The 15,654-nt window shown below is 36.6% G+C and overlaps 1 protein-coding gene across 4 annotated transcripts in view; it reads right to left on the bottom strand.

The window, feature by feature from the left end:
- Positions 1 to 15,654, bottom strand: part of CADPS2 (calcium dependent secretion activator 2) — a 506,811-nt gene that overhangs the window by 39,386 nt on the left and 451,771 nt on the right. For all 4 annotated transcript variants that reach the window (XM_075928806.2, XM_075928789.2, XM_075928797.2 and 1 more), the window contains 3 exons: positions 12,347 to 12,421; positions 6,269 to 6,352; positions 6,146 to 6,178 (listed from right to left, as the gene is read on the bottom strand). In XM_075928806.2, coding sequence (XP_075784921.1) covers positions 6,146 to 6,178; positions 6,269 to 6,352; positions 12,347 to 12,421 — 192 coding nt within the window. The remainder of the gene's footprint in view (positions 1 to 6,145; positions 6,179 to 6,268; positions 6,353 to 12,346; positions 12,422 to 15,654) is intronic.

Genomic DNA, 15,654 nt, shown 5'->3' with positions numbered 1-15,654 from the left:
TCTCACTGCACGCTAAAGTTTTACCTTTGGAGTCTACAATCATTCATATAAATGGATTTCAAATTAGAAGGGCCATAGTCTAGGTTTGTGTGAGAGAAGGAGGAGGAATTATTTAGGAGAACACATGAATTTGGGTTTAAGAGTTGTCCTGTGTTGCCAGTTTAAAAGACATCCACTGAAATCTTTAGACAATTTGGTGTAAAAATGAACAGCATATTATGGCACTCTGTCAATGATATACAGATGCATCAAAAAGATGTTTTAGCTTTTAAAATAAACTAAATGAAACACTGAAGGAGTAAAACAATGGGACACACATGCAGATAAGTAAAATATCTGGCAAACTGCCTTAAAAACCTTAAAAAACCTTAGTTTTTAAGGTTTACGCAGTGGGGAGGGACTGGAACAACTTGTATAGTAGGGATCCTGAGACCCATTGAACCAAACTGTAAATCCCGTATAAGCTGATAATGTATATGTTGATCGCTTCAAGTTGGGGATGCTCCCACATCCCACTCCTCTAGTGCTCAGCACTTGTGAGTTCACAGATCTATAACAACTACACCACTTACATCCACAGCGTGGCTGAGACTACACAAGAGTGATAAGGCCTCTATCCTCTCCCTTATACCCTTGTACAAAGGCATATTCAGTGCTGGGAGTGTAAGAACTGTGCTAATCCAGCATTAGTGCCAGCACGGGACTGCCTTAATGTGTTGTATGCATCTGGCACAGACCCAGATCATGGGGAGCAGAGGAAGAGGAAGCTTTCACTTCATCCTCTAAAAGACTAACACCGATAACTGGCTTCTATATATGCTCCCCCCAAACTTAGTTTGAGTTTCTGAATGGTGAACACAAATATATGCATACAACTGCACGCCTACTTTGGGTATCTAATTACTGTGTTTGCATGTGCAAACTGGGTAATTGCATATACAAGTGACCAACCAGATATGTAGCTGACCATTTTTGTCCACAGTTACTTGTTTTACTTGATGAGAAACTGCATGTACAATTTAGCACACACACTTGTGTACACAGTTTAGAAAAATCAGGTTGTTCCTCTTTTAAGGATAACTATAGACTTCTGTGAAAAAGACAGCAAAAGAACAGCCAGCCTCATTCTGATTCTCCCACATCTTCTAATGCCCAGAGCTTAGAGAGAAACTACACAATCAATTATAGCAAAGTTGTATGAACTGGTAGAGAGTCTATATTTCTTATAACAACAACAAACCCCCTACACAAGCCCACATATTCTCTTTCAAAAACACAGTATTATCAAAGACACAGAAAATTCCATCCTTCACCACTTTATTTATGTATTGTATCCCTTTCTCCATCTCTTTTCTTTATCGGTTTAGATTATAAACTCTTCAGAATAAGTACTGTACAGTTTTGATAGAAAGAGAGTCTGTTGTGAGTGCTGCCAGAAGGAGATATAAATAATGTGCGCTAATTATTTTGATTATTACTAATAAAATCAAACTGCTATCAGTGCTGCTACTGTTCTCAGTCCAGGGCTTTCAGTGCATATTTTTGCTGTTGCTTTAGCTAGTGCGCCGATGCCATGCCCATGACCCATAAGTGTTTCTTTAGAAAAGCCACACACTACAAATGTTCAATGCTTCCGAATGCAAATTCCCTGTGACAAGATGCTCCCTCCTGCCTTCTTAGAAAAAGGCTTTCTAAAACGGAGAGAATAATTTTTGTTGTTGATTTAAACAGCAATGGAAAAGGAGGTGGTTTATGGCAGACAGTGATGAAAAGGATTTGGTTGGGTTCTATTTATCCTTGAAAAGCTGAATCACTGGAAGAACAGACTGGCAATCAGGAGACTGCTGAAGATGTACAACTCATGGCTAGAAGTTAAGACCTCAGCACATCAGTGATGCACAGGAGAGAGTGCATAAATATTTTGCTAACAATTCTTATTGCTGCCTTAATGTCAAGAGGCAGGCAACTGTATCACAAACAGAGATTCAGGTTTTTTAGCATACCAAAGCAGCAACAATCTACATATGCAAGAGGTACAACAAAACAAACAAAAAGCATATAAGCACCATAAGAATATACTGACATTAAAGAGTGCCTCATTAGCTACCTACACAAATTTCAAAGGCGACTAAACATATACAATTTAGTATTTGGATCTCAATGTGTCACAAAGAGAAAGAACTGACAGTTGGAGACGGAAGCACAGAAAAAATGAGAAGTGAGGAGTAGTAGCAGAAATGGTAAAGAGTAGCAGTAAATAAACATCTGAAAGAAAGGCTTCTAGCTTATCACTGCATCTCTGGATTTCTCAGCTTTTAACAGAACACCATAAGAACAGTCATACTGGGACGGATCAACGGTCCATCTAGCCCAGTATTCTGTCTGCTGACAGAGGCCAATGCCAGATGCCCCAGAGGGAGGGAACACAACAGGTAATCCTCACATGATCCCTCCCGTCACCCATTTCCAGACAATTTCTTTACAACTTCTTCAACCACATCTTTGCTGTTAAAGCTGCAAATTTAGCAAATGCCTGAAAGGGGCCAACTTGTTACCATGCTATAGATTATAAACTATTTTCACTAAAATACCAAAGCAAAAGTAAGAACACACTGTCTAATTATTTAAGACAATGTGACGCAGTGCAAAAAAAGATTGCAAAATATTACCTATTACTGAGGGTTCAATTTGATTGGAACCTTAGTCTATGATGTACTTGAAAGGAAACCTGAACATGTAGAAAATTTAGTATAATTGAGCACAAGTTGGGAAAATACAGTGTTGCACTGATTTATCATTGCTGGAATCTTATTATCAGCTTTGTTAATCCTCTCTATCAAATTAAGATGCTATAAATAGTAGTTATAAGTATGTACAAGTACCTGTAAATCTATAACCCAAACAAATCCAGTTCCAATAGGCCACTGTTGGTATGTAGGATGGGCCTATTCAACATATTTTGGGACCAAACTGATCTAACCTTTATCTCCTTTGATCACATCACTGTGTGTGGTATGTTGTGCTGTTTTGTTGAAGTATCCCATTGTAGCTGGTGTATGAGAGTCAGTTTGTTTCAGTGAGTTTTCTTGTGAGAATGAAAAGCAATGAGGGACCCACTGATGTGCCCACATGTCAGGCAGACCTGGCCACATGTTTTTACTACAGCCTGTTTTGTTTGCTCATGCTTCTCTTTCACTTTTTCTGGTATGCTGTTCTTAATAGCTTTAACTGCAAACCAATAGGTCTGCCTTTATCCCAATATAACAGTGGCAGCATCTTCCCATGTAAATTACTATGTACATCACAGGGCCAGTCTTAAGATTTGTGGGAGGGTCAACTAAATGGGCTAAACAACCCAAACACCACTGATAACATAAATATACATATAGGAAATTATAAAGGTGGAGGGGAATCCTCAGGTCATCACCAGCCTTATGCTACAGAAGAGGTATCACCCAGTTTATGATGTTGGGGCATGTGCATAATTCATATCACTTGAATTCTTGTTCTGATACCCTAAACCCTAGGCCCTTACTCAGAGCAGCACTATTGACTTCAGTGGGATTTAAGGATATGGCTGAAGTGTTTAAACATCATCCTGAACAAGGATACTTTCCTGCATTGGGGCCCTAATGATCAGTCACATTTTCAGAGCAATCCTTGAAACGTAAGGTACTAGATTTTTTTCTTTTCTTTCACAAATGCACATGTTGATATGCAGACTCCTCAAGAGGTCATACAACTGCAGGCCTGAAAGGCAGGCACTTGAGGTTATCAAGCAGCATGTGGTCCTGTTCTGAAAGCAGTGAACCATTCCAGAGAGGTCTAGCTCTGATGCTGTCAGCATTGGCCTTCAGGCTGAAAGATATCAAAGGTGTTTTCATGCTGCATTTGTGCTTTGCCAGTCTCTGCACTTCCGGATGCAGATTTGGCTATTGGTGTAAGTTAGAGAAGCCTCAGGGCTGCTCAAATTTATGGTTTCCTGCAACAGACCCAAAGCCAGGCACAAAAGATCACTGTTTGCTCTTCACGCAGATCTTATCCTCTGAAGATCAGAGAGGGGTAGTATTTAACCAAGGCTTTTTAATTGGGGGGGGGAAGACCCTACTATAAATGCTTCCTCTCATTAACCCTTCAAGACTGCTAAACTTTCCAGTGGTCATTAAAATGTCCTCTTTTCACCAGTATTGTCTCTTTTCAAAAATTTGACTTTCTGTCCACTGCAGAGCTCTCTCAGATGCTGCTGAATGGCCATTCTGAGCTTTACATATCACTTCACTGCCAGACTGATCGGAGGTAATTCCTGTGGAGACTATAAAACATGTAGCAATGTAACAGATGGATTTACGTTTTTGCCATGTAGATTTACCCAGCGGTTCCCAACCTTTTCCAGAAGAGGACCCATTTTGACAATTCAGGAAGACTTGGTGACCCAAGGCAATTTAAAAATGGGGGAGAAGAGAAGGGACAGAGCCACCTGGGGAGACACTTGGTGACCCTTTTGAAATGTAATGGCGACCCATATTTGGGTCCCAACCCATAGGTTGGGAAACCCTGACCCTAGAGACTGCAATAGTACATGCTGCTCCTGCTTCATGAAGGATGATGGTCAATCAGATCAATGGAGTGAAAGAGCCAATGAATCTCTCCTGTGGCTCTTCCCTTAGCTCATGCTTCTCCCCTCCCCCATAAACCTAAAGTCACTCACTGTGGAGCTGTGTGAACCACACTGTAGGGTGCAAATCCTGGCAGTACCATGGAGCCAAATGGGACCACCGGGGTTTCTGTGTGACTGTGGAGAATGGGATGAACATTTGGCCCCCAAGCAGAATTCAGCTTATTAAGTATTTGAAACTACATCAAGATTAAAGCAGAATTTCTGGCGGCCTTGTAAGTCTCATACCACTTTTTTAACCAATCGCATTCTGAATACGAAGAGTGAAATTCAAAAGTGCTCAGTATTGCCCTGCTCTACTCGAATTAAAGTTAATGAGAGTTTTATCATCGACTTCAATGGAAGCAGAGTTAGGCGAAAGCTGAGAGCTTTTGAAATCTCTTTCCCATATCTGGTCTAAATAAATAGAAACTCTTTTCAATTGATCAACCAGAAGTCTATGAATTTCTAATTTGTTATAGTATGTGCAAGTTAGGAAGCGATATAAAACAAAGGTAATGAAGTATCCTAAAACAGCTCTGCAAATTTCTGTTTTTTGGGATGTTCCATTAGTTTTTTAATTTTATGAATTATTGTACAAACTGACCTATAGGCATTAAATTTCAGGGTATAAAACTCTCTAAAGGACTTCTACCTGCAACTTGAGATATAATTGCAGTTCTTCTGTGACATCTATTTCTTGTAAGCATCAATAAAGACATAACATTTTAAAAAGAGGAATTATTAATACTAGGTTAATGACACTTGCTATTGGCAAGCCAAGATTGTCTAGAAATTCTATCTGAAGAATAGAAGTTATGAGTAATATGCAGCTTTGTAAGACACAATGGAGAGGCACTTATTTAAATTATTTTAATCATTTTTTTCAGATAATATCGTTCATGAAAAATATTTAATATGTATTTAATGAACAATAAATATAGTAGTTGACTTTTGTTTCCACACTAAACAAAGCTCAACCAGCATCCCTTACTCACGTATATTTTATGTTGCCCCAATAGAGCTGCAAGCATAAATAAGGATTTTTCATCTGAATAAAGGCTATAAGATTAGGCTCTTGTTATGTGTAAGGAATTTATCAATAGTGATATCTGAGGATGATGCCTGCACTTGCGGTATCCAATTGTTTAAGTGTAACTGATTATACATGTACAAACAATATATCCAAATGATGAAATGTCCCCTATGATCGAGTTCCTAGGTTACAATTCTCACTCCTCCCACAACTGAAAAAGTGCATTGAGAATAACCTTTGTACGCTTTGCTTTGAGAGTTAGCTGTTGCTTGAGGGAAATGAGATGCTCTCTCAGGGCTGTGGTGGCTGTTTAACTACTCTGTGTAAAGCTCTAGTGGATCCTCTACAAGAGATCAAAATGAGAACAAAGAAAAATGCAAACTAAGAAAAACTGCATTTATTGGTGAATTGTTCCTAATGCTAGAAATAAGTGAAATTTAAAAAATCATACTTACAGGAACATCAACATATTTTGCTGCTGCTTTCACCTTTAAAAAAATTAGAATAAATACTGTAAGTGGTACCCATTGGGACTGTATGTAGTTTTAAAACAAATAGTTAATAATTAATATACTTACAGTGAATGAAAGTATTGACGAGAAGAACGTGCCTTCATCATACCTTGATAGTTTAGACAGCACACTTTCTAACACTGAAACAAACTGCATGAAGACACAGTATAAATATTTATATACATGCAGTGTCAATTATTAAGGATGGGAAAGTGAATAACTTTGACTGCACTTTGTAACAGAACATGGTAATCTGTATATCTGATATCCCGCCTCCCCGCCCCCAATGAGCTGAACACAGAGGAAGTACTTAGTTTCACCTATAAATGACACAGCTTCCAAAGTGCTGAAAATTACACAGAAATTGGGGGTGGAGGGGAGATAACCACCAACTCATGAACAAAACAAAAACCCCCTCTGCTTCTAAACAATAGCTTTTTATTTCATTATCTCTAGAATGTGTGGTTACAAAAATGTATGCATCCTCAAGTGTTCCCTGTAAGCTCCACATTTATATGGACATTCAGGCGAGATTCAAATGCTGCCCAGATGATTAGTAGAGCACCCAAAACTAGGTTTTTTGTTTCTATTGCCGGTGCACATTTTACACGTCTCAGTACGCATACAAATTATACCACACATGGGTGGAAAAAAGTCTGCACATGGATGGAAAAGTTTAGAGGGAACACTGGCACTCACACATTAATTTGTACAGAAATATATATATATTTGTATTATTTTAGACCATATTTCAGAATGCGGTACAAAAGGAAGCAGAAAGTTAGAGATAGCCATTGAAAGTTCATTCAGCTGCTGTTCAAAATTATTTTTAAAATTGTATGGTGCAATTGTTAAGTTTAAATGTCCTGACATTCAATATTTTTCTTATATTTAAAAGGGAGATGATTAGTCAAAGCTGATTTCACTGAGTTATATATTAGCACCACTGATTATGTCAGCATAGCTCTAGGAACAGTGTTTCCCAACTGCTACTGAAGAACCAGCTCAGGATCAGAATATGTGAGAATCTACAACCTCTTGGCTCCACTCCGCAACTGGAAAGAGGCCATAAACTTGTTGGATCAGACACTTATGATTTTCTCAGAGTCAAAGTCCCTGAATCAGTTTGTTGTAAAGGTAATATAAAGTCACCTTTGCCAAACACAGACTCCTACAGGCAAATTATAGGCATAATGTTTACATGGTGTACGAAAAAAATAATTTATCTAAACCAAACTCTCCACCACCTTTATATATCAGATTTCGTTGGCCATGACATTTATTACACCACATATAAGAAAAATGTAATAACTGTTGAGGAAAAAAGTGCAGTGTAGCACATTCATGGCTAATTATTGTATATCTGCATGCTCATTGATCACGTTAATTGCCTCCTGACATATAAAGAATGTTGTAGAAAATAACTGTTTGCTGCCTATGCACTTACACATTCTCAGAACCAAGGAGTAGCACTTTATGAATGTGAGGACAGAACAAAATTCCATCTGGCATGCTGTTAATGGGCAGTATCACGGTGTCACAACAGTGTCACCTTCCCTTCTCCCCACGAGAAGCCGAGAGCATCACCTTGCAATAAAACTTGCTCCCAACAGTTCAAAGAGCAAGAGTAAGTGCAGAACTACACTCATCACCTATCTGTCCAACTAAACTATCCATCCACATTTATAAATGATTTATCATCACTGTAGGACCCAACAGCTGTCTATGGATTACAAATGCATTGGGCTACCAGAGAGGATGGAAGCTGTTTTTTTTCCTGTGCTTTGGGATGCCTGTTCTCTGCCTCGTTATTACATGCCAATGAGGAATTACTGCTTGATACTGCAGTACTGGTAAAATACTCATCTTATTCAGAAGGATTCTTTTTGCAAAATATGAGTCAATATTATTCTGAAAAGACATATTTGCAGGCAGGAGTGAGCTCAGAAACAAGTATCAGGCCCAGATTGTCATCACCAACACGTTATCAAAACGTTACCAATATATTAAAATAATGAATTGAAATTCCAAAGAAATACATGGCTTAGTTATAACGTTCGTGATTGTGTCTTTAACTGTTTCCTGTGCTCACTCTACATAGGCCTTAGGGACAATATAAATACTTCTGGGCACACTTTGCATTTTCAGGTCTTCTGGGGTTGCCAGGATGAGACATTGAGATTGCTTTGTTTCATTGTTCTATATTATTTTTGTGATTAGTTTAACATTTTAGCACAGTAAATCTTTTCGTGAAATTAGCAATTTAATCTTTACTACATGAAAGCTCATTGAAATAAAAGGAATTAGTACCCTTTTCATCTCTGTAGGAAATTGTTACAGATAAAAGCAAATAAATAAAAGATAAATATTCTAAGCAACCAACTTTTATTCCCCTGTTAAAATAACTCATAATGGTGTGACTGATTACCATCTTTGGATACAGTACATAAAAGAATACGGATGCTATGATAAGCACTGTTGGTTCTAGCCTGTCAAGAACAATGGGGGAAAATCATCTTTGCTTTATATCTTCAGACTTGATCCCTTGGAATGGAAAAAACCAATACAATTTGCTGATGTCTCTGGGTGACTACATTCTGTAATCCAGCATGAAGAGACTGCTTAGGCTTTCAGTGATCAGCCAATCACAAAGAAGATTGTTTCCCCTCAATTTCCTAGTCTTCAGCATCTTATAGCAGTATCAAAGCGGTAAAGTATGTGCTTATGTCCACCCTTACATAACAAATCATTTACATGCACTTGGGTGTTTTAGTTTATTGATTGATTTTACTGTGGTAGTATCTGGGAGCCCCAGTCATGGACAAGAACTGCAGTGTATTAGGAACTGTACAATACAGAATACAAAGACAGTTCCTGACTAAAAAGTATACAATCTAAGTATAAACCAAGACATATCAGACAATGTTGGTCAGCATGACAGACAGTGGCTTCAACACACCAGCAACCTAACCATTAAATATTTTGCCGAATAGGGGATGTAAAACTAAAATGAAATAAATAATAATAATAATCACTTATATAGAGTTCTGCATGTTGAAACTTCATACACATAAATAACTCAATCAACCTATTCTTTGCATTAGATTTTTTTTGAATAACCCTCATTATTGCACTAGACCAAAGAAGGGGTGTTTGCAGTAGAATGAGATGAGCCCCAAAAGGTTACTTGTGCATTAGTGGCGACTCACTAACACAATAGGTTGATTAAGTTATTATGTGTATGATGTTTTCAACATGCAAAGTACTTAACAAGACATATTTGTTCATGCCGGTTGGGTGATTACATAGTCAAGTACATTAGTTATGTATGCAGATTCAGGTTTAATGAAAGAATACCTAAAAATGTGATCTAAATGTGGAATTGTGTGTGTGTGCATATGAGTGCATGTGCACACATTTTAAACCACTTCAGTACTGTTGAGAAACTAGACTGAGAAATCAATAATCACTGTTCTGTGCTCACTTTCCTGTAAGCAAACATTATATTCATAGCTGTGGGAATATTATCAATTATGCTTTCTGTTTTGGCATCATAGGGCACAAATGTAAATAGAAACTCTTGGTGAAGAAAAGTAGACATATTACTTTCTGCCCCTCCAAGTAGTAAGAAATTTGTCAACAACAACAAAAAAAGAGACAAAAATCTGAGGGAAAGAAAATCTTATTTCAGACTTCTGTAAGGAGTATAAGTAAAAGAACGAACAACTTTAATTCCAGAATGCTTTAAATACTTTGCATACTAGAATCTTTTAAGTTTCGTTTCCAGGAAATAATAGTGCTGCTGCATTCAAATGTTTTAAAATGAAAAATGGCTAAATATTTAATTTTCAAATTCAGGGACAAACTTCCTTACTAAAGCACATTTTCTTTTCACACATAAATCCTATTGCTCTTTCCATGATTTTTTACAATTTCTCTTGTGACATTTGCTAGCTATAATATTAAAATTACTTTTTATACAATAGCTGGTTCTCTTTATAGCTGAAGCCTGAGGCAGTGACCTTGAATACCCTGTAGGAAGTTTCCAGGAGAAATGCTAATGAGAGTAAAGCGAGAGTCTTCTTTCTTTCTTGAGGGGTTACTACTACATGATCCTTTTATAACTTGTCTACACTAAACTTTTTATGGAAAATCACTACCACCAATGTCTCTCTACTGGCATAAATTATACAGTGGTGAACTTGCCTGTGTCCTGTCTACACAAGTGTTCGTTCCTATCTACATAAGTGTACCTATCATTGCTACTACTGTATCGGTAGAGGTGCATCAATAGTAGGAGTTATCCCAAAAATGCTAGTTAATAGGCACAATATTAGAGGTTCCAATTCACCATTAGTTTTAAATTATTACTTCATTGATATTCTTTTGAGCACAAGTTCATTTCAGAATGGAAATGTATGCCAAAGAAATACAACTCTCAAAATCCTCTCAAGATGCATGCAGCCTCAATAAACTTTCTTTAAAATAAACACTGATTATCCAGATTCTTCTGCTTTGATTGGCTATATTCCTCAGTACTCTCTTCCACATGTTCACAACAAATATGGCCGAATCAGCTTCTGGCTTCATTCCCTATGCCTGCCAACTAATCTCAAATATTAAATACACTTTAAGAAAGAATTATTTTTATTGGTCCTAGTCTACACTAGGGAATTCTTTCGAAATAACTTCCCTTATTTCAACACAAGTGGAACGTTCACACTACCAATCCTATTACTTTGAAATAACAACTCTTGCTTTCCACAATGCATAGTGCTTATTTTGAAATAGTTATTTCAGGAATTATTAATTTTGAAATACAATACAATATTTCAAAATAATTTCCTAGTATAAATATGCCTAGGAGTGCGCTCTCTCTCTCTCTCTATCTGCACACGCATATTTACCAAAGAGGTAACTCTCAGAGAGGACTAGCTTCATGTACTGCTTCAATTTGTAAAGTTCAGCCTTTTTTGAATTATGCATACATCCAAATTATTTAAATCTTTCAACAGAAGAAAAAATATGTATTTTGTGTCTTCACATAATCCTATCACAGGTGAACAAATTTTGCTCAGATTTCCAAAAAAAGTTCATCTTTGGATTGTTTCAAAAAATGGGAGATGTAGATTAAATTTTTTTTTCCAGAAAGTTGTGAGCTAGAGAAAATAAGCTAATAACAGAGGTCTGAATATAACTAAGTATAGTATTCTTTCTTGGGTCCTTGTTAATAAATTAACGTACCATATACTTGTTCATAATTTATCCTAATCTTGAAAAGCTGACACCTTTGGGGTGGAATGTATTAGCTGTTCGAAGTGCACAGATGCTATATTTAAAACAGGAGAACATTTAATTTTAAGTTCCATATTATTTTCTGTTTTCTTTACTATTATTGGAACTACTTGTGGTTGAAGGCTTTTTTCTCCTGTTGTGTATTTTTTCCTGTTGTGTATCACTTTAGGATTCTAAGCGGTACTATAATAATAACAATAAATGATTTAATCTTGTTGCAGAGAAAAACATCCTCTAACTATTTAGGATAATTGCAACAAGATTAAACCATATTTTTATTATAGCACCACTTAGACTTTTAAAGCAATTGAAATATAAATATATATTTAAAACTATGTAGTTATTTAATTTTAAGAACTAACTGCTTAAAAACATATTTTCTAAATTAAAAAATGTTCATAAAGGAAAAGTGAACAAAAATGCTATTCAGATTTTTTATGTGGCCAATCTCTAAACTGATAAGTAATTTAAACAGTATTTAGAAATGGAGTTTTCTTCATGCATACAATGAAACAAGGAAATAATGACTAATGCGTATGTATTAAAAGATACAATATTAATATACTCAAAGGTGTTGGGGATACTAGCTGCCATTAGTCATGAAGCAGCTGCAATATAAACAAGAGAAACTACTTTGATTAGAAAACTAATCAGATTTTTGCCAGATGAGGATCTTACCAATTTAATTCTGTAACATTCATGCTGAACTGAATGATCGCTATTTACAAATTATATTGGTCCAATCTCATTTACAGAATAAAATACATATGTTTAAAGATATTTCTCAGAATGGATGATTTGAAATGTGCTTGCCATGCTACTACAAATGAAAATGTAAATATGGTTTACCTTTGAAACAAGAAGTGAAATAATTTCTTTAACAGTTTCTTCAATCAAGTCATCTATTTTTGAATGGTATTGTTGCTGTGTTTTAAAAGACAAAAGAGAACATTAGTGTGTATATGAACACAACACTTTTGTCATAAGTCATAAATGGTACAAAGCTGCTAACCCTGACAGATCAGATTCACTTAAAATTATCATTTTGAACATCAGAAGAACAAAACCTTGAAAACGATCCACCCAATCAACACTTTCTTACATTCTGTGTTGAAAATTTTCCCATGTACACTGTTGAGTTAAGCAGCTAATGGGGTTATTATTTAGATGAATTGAGTTCTTATTCTTATTCAGGCGAAGGAATGTGAAGGATACTTTTTGTCTTCCCCTCTATAATTAAGGTGGCCATGTATTTTTTTTCTAAAGGGTTGGTTTAGCTGGAGAAGCAAAAAGACTAGAAAAAGATTTAATTAATACAGCATTTCATGTCTGACAACTCTTATTCATAAGTTACTTTAAATGTCCTCTAGAAATAAAATGAGCTCCCAATTGTTCATCCTAAAAAGGCCTTTTTATCAGCTTAGTGAGCTGCAGTTTATACAAACCTCACATTATGCTCAAGCAAGGACAAAATTAAAATTTCATCAACAACGCTGAATAGATGGTAACAAATTAATAGTCCATAAAAGGCATAATAAAACAGTCCTCATTCTCTGTGGGTTTTTTCTCCTTTTTCATGAAAAAAGATGTTTTTAAGTAGGTGCTATTTAAAATAAATCTGAAAGACTTTTATACTTTCTTTAGATAGTACTACAGAGTTCGGTCCTGAAATTAACAGGAGCTAGGACTCCTATTCTGCTGTGAAGGGACATCAATTTAAATAGTAATTCTTCCTTTAAAAACATTTATCTGATGGCAAAGATTGTCCCCAATAGCCACTTCACAGAAAATGTGACTTGTAAAGACTAACCCTATCTTGATAATTCAAGGCTACTTGGAACAGCTAATAACATAATGCTTGGAGTAAAAGTACTGAGGTCAACATAAACATTAGCCTAACTTTGCAGCTGCCAGATGAATAGTTTTCTATGATGTAAGTTTTGAAGGCCATTTTTCTTTTGTCTTAAAGTTTCCATACAAATCAAAACATTAAATTGGATTTGCTTAATATGTTCAGGAAATGATTTTCCAAATAAATACTGTATCTGCATTTAAATTAAAGTAACACAGGGATGTTACATAACTACTCAGTGCGCCAAATATTTCTTATTGCATGTTGAATTAATATATTTTTAAAAAATTCTCCCTTTTTAAAAACTCAAATAATTGAATATATGCCTCGTGCAAGGCTCAGTACATATCTCAACGCAAATACACAGAGACGCTTTCTGTGGCAGCAGTATGTATATGTTGCTGGCCTTTGCCATATACCCAAAGGGAAAATTATTGTTTGAACATCATAACATTTGTAGAAAAAGACAAAAACACTCAAACCAAAAATCACCAGCAGTACATTATTGAATTTGGAAAAGAGGAATAGTTTCCCAATTCCTGGGTTCATGAGTTTACATTTTGAAGCTAAATCTAAACCACACCTTGTTCATTATTATACTGCATTATTTTCTGTTCCAGTTTAGTGCATCCAAGTGTCCTATTTGGGTTTTATTAAACTGGACTAATATTTTTAAAAATTATCACTGTTGAATCCAAAGTATATTTCCTTGGAGGAACTTGGAAATCAGTATCTCACTACATTACGAATTTAAACAACTATTGTCAATGTTCATTTACATTACACTTCTATTACATTTTCTTTGGTCTTTTACTGCCAAGCCACATGAAGTGTTGTAATCCTTCTGGAGTTAATCAGAACCCTTTTTGGACTGTATTAATCCAAATTACCTTGGAGTCATTGACCAAGTTCACCAACTTGCTGCCCACCATTAATAGATATATTAAGTATCATTAGCTTAAATGCACTCCACTATTCAGGTTTTCCCAGTTTAAGGACTATGTGAAGAATAATGCCTGCCTTCTTTCCTTTACAAGCATGGCAGGGTAATAATGATAGTATATAATTTTGAAATATTCAAGAAAGAGTTTCCCTATCTGTAAACTGATTTTCTGTGAAGCATTTAATGAGCAAGGGCAATGACATTTCCTCTGCAGTTCAAACTAAGCTACACAGAGTGATCAAGTAAGCTTTTTGCCTCCCAGGCTGCAGCTCTCCTTCAGCTGGCTTGGTCCCACCAATTTCTTCACTCGCAAAATAAAAATGTTTTTAGACAACACTAAAAAGTCCTGCAGAATTTAAGTTACAACATTTTAAGATGACAGGTTTAAAACCAATTAACTTCAGTAACAAAAAACTATTAAAAGTTCCATCTTCACGTACAGTGCAAGTGTGCCACTGTAGTGCTTTAGGGAAGGGACTACTAAACTCACGTGACAATGTCTCCCATCAGTGTAGTTAATCTACCTTACCAAGAGGCAGTAGCTAGATTGACAGGAGAAGTTCTGTTGATATAGTGCTGCCTGTATAGGGCTTAGGGCAGTATAACTGTCAATGAGGGGTATGGATTTTTCACATCTGGCTTCAGATTCTTAAATGCTTCGTTACAGAAAAAATTGTCCCTGTAGGCTCCCAGTCATTTGATAGGCTGAAGCCATGGACTCTTGAGCAGCAACCTCAGTTCAGGAGGACAGGGAAGTGATAGCTTTCAGCATCCAACAACTCAAGGGAGATGAGTCAAATTTGAAACTCCTAGAAAATGGTAAAAACTGGTAGGAAACAGTTGTCTTGCTCTACTCCTTTTCCTTTAAACCCCTGAGATGTCTATACCCATAGCAAAATGGACTGGAGTGCTGTTGGAAGAGATGGCAACTGTAGACTAATATGTGGAAAATGTACATGATTTTAATCACTGGATATGACATCATTCAATACTAGGGCTGCCAATTAACACGTGTTAATGCCTGCTATTAATGCAGAGCACAATTAACATGTTAATTTTTTTAATGCGTTAATCGCAGGCACTTCCACCTGCACTGCCCCTTTGAAACACCACCAGGGTATTTCAAAGGGGCAACGCAATAGGAACCTGGGATCAGCTGGAGTCTGCAGCTGACCTCAGGCTCTGTGCAGCATTGCACCTTTGAAACGCCACCGCTATGATTCAAAGGTGCAGGGCGAGCAGAGCCTGGGATCAGCTGGGGACTTCAGCTGATCCTGAGCTCCTTTGGTGCTGCCGCTGCCCCTTTGAAATGCCACCATGGCGTTTCAAAGGGGCATGCACTGAGCCTGGGGTCAGCTGGGG

This window comes from Pelodiscus sinensis, chromosome 1 (genome assembly GCF_052426305.1).
Source record: "Pelodiscus sinensis isolate ZL-2025 chromosome 1, ASM5242630v1, whole genome shotgun sequence".
Taxonomy (NCBI): Eukaryota; Metazoa; Chordata; order Testudines; family Trionychidae; genus Pelodiscus; species Pelodiscus sinensis.
Note: the sequence above shows the minus strand (reverse complement) of the source record. Positions and strands in the feature narration are given on the sequence as shown.